At 46.3% G+C, this 17,854-nt stretch overlaps 1 protein-coding gene across 4 annotated transcripts in view; it reads right to left on the bottom strand.

Annotated features, from left to right (window-relative positions):
- fhod3a (formin homology 2 domain containing 3a) overlaps window positions 1–17,854 on the bottom strand; it is an 85,009-nt gene that overhangs the window by 39,619 nt on the left and 27,536 nt on the right. For all 4 annotated transcript variants that reach the window (XM_031586488.2, XM_031586489.2, XM_031586490.2 and 1 more), the window contains exons 4-5: window positions 2,881–2,948; window positions 947–1,052 (exon numbers count right to left, since the gene is read on the bottom strand). In XM_031586488.2, the coding sequence (XP_031442348.1) occupies window positions 947–1,052; window positions 2,881–2,948 (174 nt within the window). The remainder of the gene's footprint in view (window positions 1–946; window positions 1,053–2,880; window positions 2,949–17,854) is intronic.

Here is a 17,854-nt window from a genome sequence, read left to right as displayed (position 1 = left end):
CTCCGAAAGTGGAATTTTACCCCAATGGAACATGGGAGTCCCAGTAGAACCTATGCAAACTAATAAGGGGCCAAAGGTTAAGCCTGTTGCTGTGAACAGAAAAAGAAAAACCTATGAGATCAGACCCTGCAAATGACACTTCTGAGACATGCAGCCTTTCAGAAGAATAATTAATAGCCAATCGTCAGACCTGCTAATAACAAACACACACTGAGCGTAATTGCATTTAGCCAAGGTCCATTAGGACCGGTGTCTGTTTGGATAATGTAATAGCATATAAACACAGATGTAGGCCAGTTCAGAAAGCACTGGAACAACTTTGCAGAATGAGTATTTATGGTTTATTTTTCTCTCTGTTTTAGTGTGTTTTAGTGTGTGTGTGTGTGTGTGTGTGTGTGTGTGTGTGTGCCTTGCTTTTGTATGTCTTTGTGCTGGCAGTGAAGTTGAACCATAACATTGTATTTCTGTTTTGCTCAATAAAGATTAAAGCATATTATACAAATGTGTGTGTGTGTGTGTGTATGTGTGTCTATGTGTGTGCCAATGGGTTTCAAAACAATTGGCATTACATTTACAGCCATCCATATAACTGAACACCTTTTTCCACCTGTAAGTCAAAAGTGCTTAAGTCTGGAATGTGCAAAACTACAAAAACTACACCCTCCATCTTCAAATGCACTGTGATCTAATAACAAGACTAATAATCTAAGACACCTTTTCAATCCTAAACTATCCTAAACAATCACGGTGAAGTTCAGTAGTGAAGTTCAGAAAGTGAAAGCTCTCTTCTCGTCTCCTGGTCGTGAGTTGAGCTAAGCACCCAGTTCTAGGTTCTGCAATGAGTTCCAATGTCAGACATTGGTACAGACATGATATAATCACATATGTCCGGCATAAACAAGGCTTGTGTGGTGCACAGGCAGTGACGGTAGTGAAGGAGCCCCACCTCTGAGGATGTAGTTCTGGTAGTTCTGGTCGGCCTCCGCCCCCACCTTAATCAGGCAGGTCAGACCCTCAGCCATCACAAACTCATGCACCAGGTCCTTGTCATCCTGCGATAGAGAACACACACACACACACATAAACACATACACACATACACCAAGACATGGGAAAATATAGACACACACACAGATCTGAGTCAGCACAAGATTCATTCTAGAACCGATACTGTTTTGGAAGGCATTTTTAATTTTAATAAATTATGTGAGAAAGTGTCTGTCAGAGTACTAGTGATAATATATTGAGACTGAAAAGAGAAGTACACACTATTTGCTTGATAAATGACAGACATTTTTGAAAAGGCAAAGAATTGCTATGATGCAATGCAATGCAATAAATGTAATGATTTTGTCATTGTGTGAGCTCTACAAAAGCACCAGAAGGGGGCAGTAATTTGTTCGATACATTTCATCAAAGAGACACTATTAAACATTTTTGGCACTTTTTGAAACATGTTTTATAGGCAACTAGTACTGGTATCATCTTCAAAATAATTTGAATGGTATATGGTCATGTGAAGGACAGACAAACACACCTATCATTCCAACTAGTCACCTACGTTATGCACTATGTACTTCTGTGGCCTGGGTTGGACTAACCCAAAAAAGGCTTTCACATCATGGCATCGCTAGCTATATCGCCAAAAGACCAGAGTTAGCATGCTAGCGAGCCTCTTATCAATGCCAACTGTACTGTTGCTGGTGTTTGTAAGGTTTTTGCATATATTTTCAGGAGTTAGATTGATAGTTTTTGACCAAAACTCCTTCGTGCTGCTTTAACAACAGTACTGTATCACTCATAGGCTACAAGAAATCTGTCAGTGTGTACAATTTATAGACTTCCTGATGCTGGTTGTGTTCGAATCAATGTGTACCAACCGTATCTCGTCAGTGAAAATGCAAAGAGCTATCGTTTCTCGGGTGACATCTGTGGTTAAAAATAGATGGTCTCTCTTTTTGCTGACTGTTTGAAACACTCCTAAGGCCCCAGGGAGCTCTTTCCCCATGACGTGACGTTTCTTCACCTTAATATGTGACAGGCTACTCACCAGGTAAGCTGGAAATGCAACCAATATGTCTGGCTAACTAGAAACAACTTAAGCTTCTGTGTTGACCTGTCCACACTAAGCACATATTATGCAAATCAGGAATGACAGAAAACAGTCAAGACTTTATGACTTTGTAATAAAATGATTTGTGAATAAAGAGGAACACATCAAGGCAGAGCTCTCTAGAAGCTGTGAAAAGGTCAAAGGTTATTGTAACAATGTCAGCCAGATGAGAGGACGGTCTTTAAAGTCTGGCTGCTAAGTGGGAACAGAGAAAAGAGAGTGCAGCTTTGGTTACTGTGCTCCAAAATACAGCTCTCTCTCTCTCTTTCTCTCTCTCTCTCTCTCTCTCTCTTTTCCTTTGTCTCTCTTTGTCTGTCTATCTGTCTCTCTATTTTTCTCTCTCTGTCTCTCTCCCTCTCTGTGTCTCACAGGCCACGTGGAACTGCCTGTCGTCACGGAAACACACAGCTGCCACGGCGACCAGCTCTGGCAGGAGAGGAGCGTGGCCTGCTGTGCTGTTCTACAACTATAACTACAGCTGCTACTACTACAGCCATCACTACACTACTGAGTTTATATATCCAACTGCTAGTACTACTACTATTACTACTACTACTACTACTACTACTACTACTACTACTACTACTACTACTGCTACAGACATCACTACACTACTGAGTTTATATATCCAACTGCTAGTACTACTACTATTACTACTACTACTACTACTACTACTACTACAGCTACTACTACTACAGCCATCACTACACTACTGAGTTTATATATCCAGCGGTGTTGACAACATTCAAAGTGAAATACAATTTTACCTGAAAAATCTGTTTGAGGGAAAACAGTGCCCTTCTCAAGTCACGGCCATTGGAGTTGTACAGCTTTTCTGCAGATGGAGAGAGGGAGAGAGGGGGGTGGTTAGTTGAAAGGGTCAGCTGCATATCCCCTCCATCATTACCACTCTTTTTCTCATCCCTTTTTCTGGGAAACAACATCACCCAGCAGCAGCATCAGAGCTCATAACCACACTTCCTCCCTGCATGAGTCAAACACTAATAAAACACCACGCAGCACTCTGTTGCCAAGGCAACACACAAACACACAACACCTGACATTTCAGTGGCATTTTGACTGGCATCCCTTCGGCTTATCGTGTGTTACTTCTGTTTGGTCACTCGGGACTGGAGTGGAAGAGGAAGCATTTGATTGACAGAGAGGTCGTCCAATTACTTTGTGACAATAGACCAAGGACAGTCAAAGAGGCAACACTAGACTGACCACTTGACCTATGTATTTATTAAGTCTCAATCTGTCACAGAGTTCTTATCAAACTGAACCCAGCCTGGCAAGCACTGATATTTCACACAACACACACACCCATGGACACACAGAAATGCAAACACACATTCCATCACAGCTCGTCATACCACAGACACACACACATACACACAAACACACACACACACACACACCCCAAACACACTTACTTTTTCTCTCTTTTACAAACACATAGCACAGGGATACATACCAACACATGTACACACCATACACACACAGTACACAGCACACATCACACAGCGCACACACCCACACAGCGTGTGCGCACACACACGGCTATACAGATGACATGAAAACACCTGTCTGAAGTGTGCTGCAATGGTATTTCCCAGAGGATTGGAGCAGTGGAGACAAACTCTCACTATAACACTCTCTCTCTCTCTCTCTCTCTCTCTCTCCCTCTGTCTCTCTCTCTCACACACACTCTCTCTCTCTCTCTCTCTCTCTCCCTCTCTCTCTCTCTCTCCCTCCCTGAGTCCAGCGTGCCCAGCCCACCCAGTGACCTCAATACCCCACTGCTGTCTCACTGCCAACAGCTTATTAACATTCCATAACTGCACTAATCACTCGGCGTGCATGTGTGTGTGTATGTGTGTGTGTGTGTGTGTGTGTGTGTGTGACAGACTGCCCATATCATTAGGTGTGCTGTATTTATATTTTAAATGCCAGTGTCTGCATACGCATTTAATATATGTGGAGTTTACGTAAGTGTTAAGAGTGAACAGCTCATATAGGTTTATGAGGTCAACCATTACACGTGTAATCAACAGGGGTCATTCTCTAAGGCCACTGTTCCATTGCACCCGCAAAGCCCCACCGGTCATTACAGGGGGGGGGTGGCGAAGGCCAGGGAGAGGTGCTTGAGTGTGGGGTGACACGTGGGCTCGCCTGGCTCCATCCCCAGTCTGTCTGGATGTCAGAGTGGTCAGTGGCTAACACCACCCCACACTGACATATTTCATTCAGCCGATGTCATGGAAATGTTGCAGGAATGTTGTCATGCAAAAGCTAGGACAGTAAAGCCCCCCCCCACACATTCACACACTCACACACCCACACACACACACAAACATACACACACACACACACACACACACACACACACACACACACACACACACACACACACAGACAAACGCACACATTCACACACACACTCATGCTCACACACAAACACACACACACACACACACCAATAAATCACATCCTACACAGAGATATAAGAGAATCCTCTTTTATGTGAAGAATCTTCACATCACAAAAACTTGATTCATCAGGGCACACTCCACTCTAGTTTAGCGTGCATGTCTGCTGTGGCGTAAGTGACTATGAGGTTGAGCAGCAAATGAGGGAAGAGAGCTCAGGATTGTCATGGAAATGTGTGTGAAACAAACTCAACCATGTGAGATGTTTAGAGACCACATGCTCTTCAAAGTGACATATTAAAAAGCCATGAGTGCAGAAAATAAATTATGAGCCCAAGAAAAAAGACACGGCAGAGGCAAAAACAGACCACACTGGACATAGTTATGGAGTAAACAACAACAAACACAAACATGCAAACAGACACACTCACACAATAATACACAAACAAACACAGACATGTACTCTCTCTTTCTCTCTCTCTTTCTCACACATACGTATGCGTGCACGCACACACACACACACACACACACACACACACACACACACACACACACACACTCACACACACTCACACACACACACACACACACACACACACTTACACACACGACAATTCAGGCCAATCTCACTCTGCCTTCATAAAACTGCAGGGGGGTCTTTCTTTATGAGTGACAAAGCTATCCATTCATGCGGTCCTTTGTACGTCGCTTTGGACAAAACGTCTGCTAAATGACTAAATGTAGATGTAATGTAAATGCTCCTAAAGTTGTTCAGTGTCACCCTTATGGAGAGCTCTGACAGTGACGCACATTGGCCACTGTGTAGAATGCTCTCCTAGAGCTAACCTATACTTAAACTGAGGAAGAGCCAACGGCCTCTGCAAACAATTTCAAGGATCAGGGATAGGCAACTGCCCATGGGAGCATGTTTTATGTCTTTAAAACAAGCAGACGGTCCTTCAAGACAAGTTAACATAGCTAACAGCACAACAGCAACTACAGTTATCCAACACAGGGTCAAGTGCCTACAGCAGACGTCTGGTGCAGAGTGCAGAGTTCATCAAATGTGTGTGTGCGAGTGTGTTTGAATCTGTATGTGTGTGTGTGTGTGTTTGTATCTGTATGTGTGTGTGTGTGTGTGTGTGCGCGTGTGTTTGTATCTGTATGTGTGTGTGTGTGTGTGTGTGTTTGTATCTGTATGTGTGTGCGTGTGTGTGTGTATCTGTATGTGTGTGTGTGTGTGTGTGTGTGTGTGTGTGTGTGTGTGGTGTGTGAGTGTGTGAGTGTGTGAGTGTGTGTGTGTGTGGTGTGTGTGTGTGTGTGTGTGGTGTGTGCCTGTGTGTTCAAGGGGGCATGAGTGTGAATCCGTGTGTGTATGTTTATGTGTTTGTTCTACATGCATGAGTGTGTGTGTGTGTGTGTGCAGAAACAGCCGCGCCCCTTAACCACCCTGTTATTGATGCTGAAGCCCTGTCCGATAGAATGTTTCATTACAGAAACCTCAGTATCCTGTAGCGCTGACTACACCATGATCATGGACAGTGATTTAACATCCCCAACACCCCGCCCCACCCACCACACACCCCTCTCCTTCCCACCGGCCAACATCTATCACCACCATCCATTCATCAGCTCTTTCTGGAAGTGAACCCCCCCACCGATCCTCTGCACTGACCCCCTCATCTCAGCCCTTCCATACTGTCATATTCCTCTCTGCCTAGATGAGCTCTTGATTAACACACACACACACACACACACACCCCATACACACACACTTCACCTTGTGTAACCATCTGCATCATACCCCACCCCCCCTGCTGTGTAACCATCCACACATCCACATTTACCCCCCCCCCCCCCCCCCGATCTATTCACCCCCCGCCCCGTCACACTGGCTGACCATCGATTAATGCCCCCCCAAGAGAGTGAAGGCGGACACCAAGCCCCAATCATCATCAATACTTATTAAATGCCCTACAGCTCCCTTCTCTGTCAGCACTCTGTTCAATCTCTCATTTGCCCTTGTGTGCTGGAGTGACCTCTCGCCTGCTATAGACTGGCCTGGTTTAAGTAAGGCTTATATATATTTTGTGTGTGTGTGTGTGTGTGTGTGTGTGTGTGTGTTTGTGTGTGTGTGTTCTTTTCACCCTCTCTCAGGCTAATTTCAGGACTGGTACTGATTCACTAGGTAACACTACTCTGGTAAAAACCTCTCTTCCTGTGTTCTGTTTAGCTTTGCTAACCGGGTCAAACCCCTCAGTACACCTCTCACCATAAGCACCTTCACCTCTCTTAGCCGTGCCAACAGCACTCTGACCTGTGACCACCACCGCCGTCCGTCCCAATTTCAAACCACGCTAAACACTAAGCCCCCTCTCTCCTCCCTTCACACCCCACATCTCAAGAGCCATCGCCCACCTGACCCCACGCTGGCCCTAAGTGACCCCATAATCTCCTCCACAGACACAGGGCCAGCCGCCTGAGTTCCCTGGAAATCAAGGGCCACTTCACCGGAAGATAGAACAGTCCAGAACAACACATGCCTTTAGGCTTGGGAGGAACACGGGAGTGTTTTAAGGGGCTCTCTGAACTATCAGGTTCTCCTGTGGCATGGTGAGTGTCCTATCTTGATGGCCTTTACCAAAAATGGCTGCCCACTTTCGAGGACGGTGACAGGGGCCTCTGATAGCAGGGCTGGGCAGGGCTGGGAGCGGAGGGGTAGTGGGGTGTGTGCCAGGCCCTGGCAGGTGTGGTAACGGTGCTTTGTTTGTTCCTCGATTTCACTGCCAAACTCTGGCTCTGGTTTCTAGGGGCACTTATCTGCAAAGGCCAAATAAACATCAATTCTCAGTAAAATATAAGAGGCTCATGAAAAGAGCTTTTGGCGAGAGGAAGGGTGTGTGTGTGTGTGTGTGTGGCATAGTGGCACACATTCTCTAAAGGAACTCTCTCTCTCATACACACAAACACAGATTCCAACTCGTGTAAAAACAGTGACTTGTTCTGAAACAAAAATCATTTAAAAAATTCTAAAACAAAAGTAGTCTGAGGTCACCTGAACACTAATGTATGAGTCATGATTCATGACTTACAACTAGCTGCAGAATGTGGTACACTAACCCAGATATGTTCTTCACGGATCATTCAACATGAAAACATAATACTCGCACCTGGCAATAGAGTGTGGTAATAGATGATTATGATCAAGTTATCTATGAATTTATCAATAATCAGAGTACATACAAGTCCATTATGGAAATCTGCAAATAATCAAAGAACAATTTTCTCAATTTTACTGTACATTTAAACACACTCACACACTGAGACACCCGCACACACACGCACGCACGCAGGCACGCACGCACGCACGCACACACACACACGCACACACACACACACACACACACACACACACAACGCACCAGCTGTTTCAACATGAGCAGTAACGGAGAGAAGAGTGCCAGATTAGACTATACTTAGGCGGAAACAAAAGCTAAAGTAATCACTACTAATAGTCACCTTTGACCTCCCCCTCCCACTCATGCCAAGAACCTGCTGAAAGACGGAGGCCCAAACAAACACAAGTGACATCTCACTCCGACAGGAAGATTGATGTGTGTGTGTGCTTATGAATCTATGCCTGTGTGTGTTTGTGTGTGTGTGTGTGTGAGAGAGAGAGAGAGAAAGAGAGAGGTAGAGAAAGTGTCCATGTTACTGTGTTAGTGTGATTATGGCAATGCAAGTGAGTGGTGTGTGTGTGTGTGTGTGTGTGTGTGTGTGTGTGTGTGTGTGTGTGTGTGTGTGTGTGTGTGTGTGTGTGTGTGTCTATCAATGGAGAGCGAGCCTCCACATTTTATGGGTTCCATTTCGTCTTTTACGGTTTTGTTTTTCAGGACTGCGAGGTCCCTCTCCTCTCCTCTCCCCACTCCCATTTACACTCAGAGTACTTCAAAGAGGCTCTCACTACAGCTGACACACACGCACACACACACACACACACACACACACACACACACACACACACACACACACACTCACACACACACACACTCACACACACACTCACACTCACACACACACACACACACACACACACTCACACTCACACTCACACCCCCACAGGCTGACACACACACACACAAACACAGCCATAATCATCAGTGTAATCTGCACTTGCTTAATAAACTTTAACAGTGTACTGGTCCCCAGATGGACTGGTGCAGATGAGCACTTCTACTGGCATTTCTAATATAGATAAAAACCACAGCACTTCGAACAGCATTTCTAATATAGATAAAAACACAGCACTTCCAACAGAATTTCTAATATAGATACAATTTTAAAGCTCAGCAAAAAAAGAAAATTATGTCCATAGCTTGGACCCCATCAAACTCACTCCCCACTCTCTCTCTCTGTTTTTCATTCTCTCTCTCTTTCTGTCCCTCACTCCTCCTTTTTTCCCCCACTCTCCCCCCTCTTGGCATAAAAATGATTCGGTTACATCGATATGGCCGTGGGGCTCGTATTATCCTTTCAAATCCAAACACGCATATTCTTTCTCTCTCTCCCTGACTGCATAACTCTTAGAAATGGGCCTGAATGTGTAATGTGTGTGTGTGTGTGTGTGTGTAAACGGTAAGAAGGGATTCCCCGTACCACTGGCTGCCATAAGCTGGCTGGCTCGCACGTTCCTCTAAATGCCCCCCCACCCCCCAAATCAGATTAACAGGGTGACCCCATGCCGGGTGTAATCCCGCATCTCTGCATACGCGCAAGAGAAGAGGAGAGGAGAGAAGAGGAGAGGAGAGGAGAGGAGAGGAGGCCACTGCTGTTGATGCAGCCTCCCCGCTGTGTTGAGCTGTTACTGACAAGCCACTATATGATGTTAACATGTTAACATGACACACACACACGCGCACACACACACACACACACACACACACACAGAGAGAGAGAGACAGAGACAGAGACAGACAGACAAACAAAGATGGGATTGATCTGTCTCTACTCAATCAAATAAATGCAATCACTTGCAACCTCTGATGCTCTTCTATTGACAGGACTGCCAGCGTATTGTTGCCAGTGACTGATTGACCTCTGTCATTGTCATACGACAGATGGAGAACCAGTGATGCAATTAATTTGCATTAAAAAAAGATCTGTAAGATTTGTAATGACTTATTCACTGTAAGATATTGCAAGTGAAAGGATTGTCAGTTTTATTTGAGTGATAGTTCTCTGTTATAGCAAAAATGTCTGTGGTGCTCACAAGGCAAGACAGAAAATCGGAGATGCTATGCGGTGGTATTTACAAGACGGGGAATCGGATGTGATACTTTTAGCATCAGATGACAGGAAGTCTATCCAGTCCAATGCTTCTCCTCACCTGAGTCCCAGTGATTGTAATTGACAGGAGAAGCCCCTCTAAGACCTCTTGCCCTTTATCCTTTAATCTTAGCCAAACCATTCACCGGTGATACACACACACACACACACACACACTACCTGCGATCCCTCTCTGCTACTATAGTGATGGACCACAGACAGCAGGGTTCAGATAGACCTCGCAAAAGGGCAGGGCCCTGCTGTTCCACCAGACATCGACAAACATACTACCCACAATCCTCCCTGCTGCTAAGGTGCTGAGAGTATTTAGAGAGACAGCGGGTCTCTGATGCCAGGGAGACCTGAGTAGGGGGATCAGCTGTCTACCAGGGCTCGGTGCCATGCCAACCCACCTAAAGCCAGGCTCAGTTGCCACCCAAAAGGGCTGTGGTTGCTACGGTATGACTGAGGCATTGGGATGCTCTCACTTAAAGCCTGTCCGCCCCAAAAAGACCTCCACTCACATTCCACCCAGGGCAAGCTAATCTTCAGTGACCCACCGTTCCAAAAACAACAGACCTGGAGGGCACAGCCAGGGCCAGCCTCAGGGACAGAAAAGTCCCCGATTCTGGAGGGAGGGAGGTGGGCGCAGTGGGGGGAGTAGGGTGGCAGGGGGTGATCCATGTCTGAGCAACAGCTGGTGAGGCTAGGGGGGGCTGGCGGCTCGTCCCTGGAGCTCCGTTGGGCTGTGCTTACTCATGCTTTTTGGGATTAAGCCCAGCCCAAACACCGACCCCCCACCACCACCCCCACTCTGCCCAACCCAACCCAACCCAACCAAACAACCCCACCACCACCTCTCAGTCTCTCTTCCAGAAAAAGCATCTGGAGCAAATCTAGAATTACAGAATGACTCAGACGCAGAAGACAGCAGAAGACATTCGGTCCAGCAGTTCTCCCGCAGTGGCAGCTACATTATCCAGCCCTAAAATAGAAGTGGGATTCAGATACAAGTGTTCAGATGTACTCTACATCTGCGGCTTCGAGGGTGTTGGGTTTGGGACCTACCCCAGTCCAGAAAGACCTGTGTGTGTGTGTGTGCATGCGTGTGTGCATGCGTGTGTGCATGTGTGTGTGCATGCGTGCGTGCGTAGGTGCGTGCGTGTGCAATTTGTGGGTTTGTGGGTTTGTGTATGTGAGTGTGTACTGTGTACAGTGTATATGTACAGTACAGTTTGTGGGTGTGTGTATCTGAGTGAGTGGGTGTCCCTGCATGTGTGCACGAGTATCAGTTCAACTAAGATCTATAACAGCCGTAGAAAAGGTCAACCGTTTATTTTTTACAGAGACCAAAGATATGTTGAGCAAAGCATAAAATAAAGCAAGGAGCTGCACTTAGTCTAACGTGACAAGATGCAAACGCAAGTGGTCCATGAACCGGCTAGAGGTGAAAGCTTTACAGAACCTGTACAGGACAGAACCTCACACAGTGCCGGATCACAGCCTGCCCCATGCCAGATATGAGCCACAACCGGGTCAGTAACTGTTCAGAATCTGGGGTCCCATATGTTGCAAGTTACACCTCTCAAATCAGGGCTTCCCATACCTGCAGCTGTATAAAGAATGGTGACGAGAGTGGAAGTACAAATGATTTAATGAAAAAGCTAAACAACAAAAAAAAAAAATGCCACAACTCTTGAACCCCAGCCAAGGGGAGAGTGTTTCCAAGACGACTCTCACTAATGGGGCAGTTTGGAGTTCTACTGCCCTACTTTACCCCTCGGCTGGGGTGCAAGCCAACTCTGCAGAGAGGTTGATTGTGTTTGGGAATCGGATTTTATGTCCAAGGGATCTCTCCAGGGCTTCTTCTGCGGCTTCCTCTTCTACTTTTTGTTTGGAGGTGGGGTGGGGTGGGGGGGGGCTCCTATTACATTTGAATTCAACAAAGCCAGATGATTCTTTTTTTAGGGGGTGGGGGCTGGTGGGGGGTGAACACTACACCATCAATTCTTGCTAAAAGTCACTTTTCACCTGAGATGGCCGTTAAGGCCCTTGGGGAGATCTCTGAAGGGGAAAGAACAACACGGCGGACCGCGAGAGGAGGAAGTGATGAAAGGGACGCGGACAGGGGCTCAAACATGGGAGAGGAAACGCCCGACACGGTAATGCGGTGATGAAGTCAATCACAAGGTCACAATGACAATCAACACAATAACAGAGGTTAGGAGAGGGTAAGGGAGCTTATGTGTGTGTGTGTGTGTGTGTGTGTGTGTGTGTTTATGCAGGAAAAATAAAAAGAGTCAAAGAGAAACTGACAGCAACAAGGAAAGTAGAGCGAGGGCAGATGAACATGTGAGGGAGAGGAAGAGTAGGAGAGAGATGCCTGGGGAGCAGGCCACAGAGAGAGAGAGAGAGAGAGAGAGAGAGAGCAACAGAGTAAGAGAAAGAGCAATGGAGATAAAAACAGAGAGTGAAAGAGAGAGTGAGAGACAGAAATGGAGATAAATAGTGAGAGTGAACATGAAAGAGAGAGTGAGAGTGAGAATGAGTGTGAAAGAGAGTGAGAGAGAGTGAGATCCGCACATAAAGATAGCTTGTGGTCCTCTCCAGCTCCATCCCCATCTCCAGCTGGAGTTGCGTGGGGTTTGTGTGGGCTCAGTGTGGGCTCAGTGGGCCGTGTCCAGCCTCCTGCAGCCTCGACAGGGCAGACTCAGAGGAGCCCACAGCCTAATCCAGCGCTCCAGCAGCGCATCACAAACACATGCACACTAAATCTGACCAGGACACACCACCCGCTGCCTGAGTGTGTGTATCTGTGTGTGTGTGTGTGTGTGTGTGTGTGTGTGTGTGTGTGTGTGTGTGTGTGTGTGTGTGTGTGTGTGTGTGTGTATGCCAGCTTTAACCACACATCATGTTTCCTCTCCCCATCCCTGTAGTCAAGAGCATGACATCAGCCCATCCAGATGCCACATCACTTCCGTGGTGACAGCAGCAGATAGTAAATCTCACGCTAACCCCAAATCAAATATCAGGATGCAGTCTGATGTGGAAGCACAGTCTGTCTGTGTGTCTCCACCAGGGTGTGAGTGTGTTTGTGTGTGTACATATGTGCATGTCTATGTGTTCGTATGGATCTGTGTGTGTGTGTATGTGTGTGTGTGTGTGTGTGTGTGTGTGTGTGTGTGTGTGTGTGTGTGTGTGTATGTGTGTGTGTGTGTGTGTGTGTCCGCGTGTGAGAGAGTGCAGTTTTTATGCGTGTGCATATGCATCTATGTATGAGTGTATGTGTGTGTGTGTGTCTATGAGAATGTGTGTGTGTGTGTATTAGTTTGGTTGCACAAATGTGTGCAATTACGCCGTCTTCATTTGATCACCACATGATTGGACCATGACGGAACATTATTATGTGAGTATACAACTGCTTGCTCTATGTTATGTTTTTCTGAGAGCATTTTCTTGAGTGTTTTGTTGGGACTTTGTTTTTGTGGGCACACATATGTTTGCAACAACAAGGAGGGACACCCTGTCCATGCAGGACAGTGCAGGACATTCAGAGCTGGCCCTGGCACGAGGGCTCTGCATTTAAAGCCTGCCTAGTCACTTTCCAGTCACTGTGGGTCCTTAACAGTCTCCCAGGCAGGAACTGGGCTGCCCTGCTCTGTGCCTGACCCAAACCACCACCGTTTGAGACCTCTGTTTCAGACCACAGTCAGCCTTAATGGACATGTGTTTATGTGTGTCCAGCATGCATGGATTCTTAAGGTGACACACTTCTCACACACACACACACACACACACACACACACACACACACACACACACACACACACACACACACACACACACACACACTCGTTTTAGCCTGCACCCGCCACTCTGTCAGATATAACGGGCCTCAACACGTGACCTTTGTGTGTGTGTGTGTGTGTGTGTGCCGATATGTGTGCATATGTGTTTGTCTGTGTGTGTGTGTGCATACCAGGTAGGTTTCATCTGTGTGTATGTGTGTGTGTGTGTCTGTGTGTGTGTGTATGCTTATATCTGGGTCTATATGTGGATCTGTGTCCATACCAGTCATTACCAGAAGTTTATGTTTGTGTGTGAGTGTATGTGTGACGTGGGACTTGTCTTTGTGCAAGCTGGTGTGTGTGTGTGTGTGTGTGCGTGTGTATGTGTGTGTGCGTGTGTGTGTGGTGTGTGTGTGTGTGTGTGTGTGTGTGTGTGTGTGTGTGTGTGTGTGTGTGTGTGTGTGTGTGTGTGTGTGTGTGTGTGTGTGTGCAAAAAGAACAGTCCTCACCACGTGGGTTTTGTGTCCGAATCAGACAGGCTTGGAAAAGCAGAGTGGACCTCCAACGTAAACAGGAGGGCTCTATTTTCCTGAGCCTATTTCCAGGATGCGGGGCCTCAGCGCCTGTTGATATGGTTTTGGATGATATGCTACAGGCTAATGTAAAAATTAGGGGTGTTGAATGGCAGGCCTGTGATGTGGACTGCTGATCATGGCTTTTAAAGAAGACTGGACGGAGGCCCGTGCTGATACACACGTATGTACATACACTCCCTCTCTCTCCCTCCCCCTCACTTTCCCTCTATTATTAGTGCTTTTAAAGCAAGCACACACACACATACCCTCCTCCAACCCCTCTCTCACTCTCTGACACACACACACACATTCTCACACACACACACGCACACACACACACAAACAAACAAACTCTCATGCCGCATCAACAAGCTATTTGCAGTTCAAGCACCTCTCCGGAGAATTGTCGGGGTGTGAGGAAATGTCACATCTCCAGCCTCTACATCCACACCCACCCCACCACCCCTTTCAGACCCCTGCACCCACCACAGACCACCAATCCCTCGGCCCCAGTTCCCCTTGCTCAGAGCATACCTAGCCACAGTCGCAGTGCCCTTCACTTGCCCCCGGGCCTCCCCCACTGGGGTAAAAATAACGGGCCCAGGGTTGCTTTTCTTAGCGGCCCAGGGCGGGTAATCAGAGGCCTGGACACAAGATGCCGCCGGGGCGGGGAGGAGTGGAGTGGAGCAGAGCAGGGGCTGGGTGTGTGTGTGTGTGTGTGTGTGTGTGTGTGTGTGTGTGTGTGTGTGTGTGTGTGCGTGTGTGCGTGTGTGTGCGTGTGTGTGTGTGTGTGTGCGTGTGTGCGTGTGCGTGTGTGTGCGTGCATGTGCATGTGCGTATGTGTCAGGTTTTCCGTTAGTCAGTAATTACCGTTTTTTTACTGGTAAATTTATTTTAAAAAAACAATACATTCAAAACTTATATATATATTACAAAATATTTGGTAATTATGCTAATAAAAAACATAAAATGTATCATTAAACATGATATTTAACCAAAACAAATAACATATTAACCGAAATAAATAAAGTAAACAGAACTAGATGCTATTGCTATTATCTTATATGATGAATATGAGCCACAATATCCAACCACTCCCCCTAGAAATGTGAGAAAACTGATTTCATCCAATCACGTTTCATTCCCTGTGAAGCTTCAGTCTGGCATTTTCATGGCAATGAAAAGAAAATCTAATCTAATTCTGATTAGCAGACACATCATGGTGATTAGCTAATCAAATTGTTCAATTTCTACAAGGAGGGCATAATCTACCGGATATATCAGCAGTTCTCTTATCACTTTGTTTGCTAACCATAAGTACCAGTAACCTTAAGAGGGATAAGCGGGCTTATTCACTTCACAGGGGCAGTTATGTTCACCTAAACCATTTTGCTTATGTTGGCAAACACATGATTGATAGGGTTTATCTTGCCTCGTAATGCCATTGCTTTTGATAAGGCTATAAGAGTCTAGGTTATGGAAGAAATATGGTTTCACAACGTCCTAACTAGCAACCGTAAAGAATGCTTGAAAAGTGTGACATTATATTGACTACATTACATTTGCGTTTGGAACATAGACTGTTATTGAAACAACAGGGAGTTTCAAAATTGATCTGTAAAATAAACTCTTTCCGGACACTGGACCGACAAGAAAAAATCCTTGCGGAAACCCTGGTGTGTGAGTGTGTATGTCTAAGGCTATGTGTATTTGTATATGTATATGCATGCATATGTGTGTGTGTATGTGTGTGTAGCCACATAATAGCGTGCCGTTGGCCAAGGAAAGACCAAGCCCTATGAACAGGACAGCAAGCACAGCAGTGAGTGTATATGTATGTATGTGAGTGTTTATATCTGTGTATATGCACAAGTGCTTTTGTATGGGTATGCACATGTGTGTATGTGTGTGTGTGAGTGTGTATGTGTGTCAGTATGTGTGTGTGTGTGGGTGTGAGTGTGTATGTGTGTCAGTATGAGTGTGTGTGTGTGTGTGTGTGTGTGTGTGTGTGTGTGTGTGTGTGTGTGTGAGAGAGAGTGTGTATGTGTGTCAGTATGTGTGTCAGTATATGTGTGTGTGTGTGTGTGTGTGTGTGTGTGTGTGTGTCTGTGTGTGTGTGTGTATGTGTGTGTGTATGTGTGTGTAGTCGTACACACTAGCGTGATGTTGACAGAGGACCCGCCAAGCCTTCTGAGTCGGGCAGTGAGGATGAGGGCGAGTCTCTGGCCAGCCGGCAGTGGAGCCTGGTGCTCGTGGTGCTTGCTGACTGACGGGCAGATGACAGACGGGCTGCAGAGGGCCTGGCAACTCCCTCGCTGACAACAGCACCGGGCCAAAGCTAATGCCAATGTCGGGCGGTTTCAATGTTGGACGGTGCCAATGTTGGCCAATGCATTCAAAAACAAAGATGTGTATGCACAAACACCCTCACACACACACAAACACACAAACACACACATACACACACTCACACAAACACACATACACACAGCCACGCATTCACACACACATAATATGAAATTGATAAAGAGACTGTATGCATAGTGATAAATACTGCCACTAATTTTGGCAGACATTGACAGAAGGATTCACACAAATGCATGCACACCTTCTCACACACATACTGACACACACACACACACACAAACACACACACACACACACACACACACTCACACACACACACACACACACACACACACACACACACTGAGACACACACACACACACCCACATACTGACACACAAACTCTCCTTCTCTCTCACACACACACACACACACACACACATACTCACACTCACACAAACACACACACACACACACACACACACACACACACACATGCTGACACATAAACTCTCCTTCTCTCTCTCTCTCACACACACACACATACTCATGCTTACTGACGGACTCACTAAGGCCTTCTGCTTGCCCAAAACCATATTTAGCTTGTGTTAACACACTCATGACATGGTGTTTGCCATGTAATTCTGTGAACCTGCCTCTTTGTATTCTGAATTTAGTTAGAGGGGATCTTTGATGCTCAACAAGTCCACATATTTAGACTAAATATGGAAACCCGACAGTATGCAGCCAGATGTATTTACAGAACAACTGAAAGACTTTTTCTCCCTCTACAATGCCATATTGGCAAGTGCAGGTTGGTTGGCCTATCTGTTTGTGTGCATAGACACACACACACACACACACACACACACACACACACACACCTCATTGCTGATCATACACAAATCAACCCCCTGCGCTCGTGCATTTCCAGAGTGTTCCCTCTGTTCCCAAGCACCCGCCCAATTAAACACACACATAGACACACAGACATTATCACCACGGTGGCGCCGTCACATAACCACACACAGCCCCATGGCCGTGTGACCCAGTCGCCGTGGGAATCCACATCACAACGAGCCACAGTGCAATGCTATCAATACCGTGGGTCAAAAGAAGGTTCTTTTTACAATGGGCATTGTGTGTCTGTGTGTGTGTGTGTGTGTGTGTGTGTGTGTTTGTGTGTTTGTGTGTGTGTGTGTGAGTGTGTGGTGGTGAGAGGTGTGAGTGTTCACACAGGATAATTAATCAGTGCTGGGTTGGTTTCACTCCCT

This window comes from Clupea harengus, chromosome 19 (assembly GCF_900700415.2).
Source record: "Clupea harengus chromosome 19, Ch_v2.0.2, whole genome shotgun sequence".
NCBI lineage: Eukaryota > Metazoa > Chordata > Actinopteri > Clupeiformes > Clupeidae > Clupea > Clupea harengus.
Note: the sequence above shows the minus strand (reverse complement) of the source record. Positions and strands in the feature narration are given on the sequence as shown.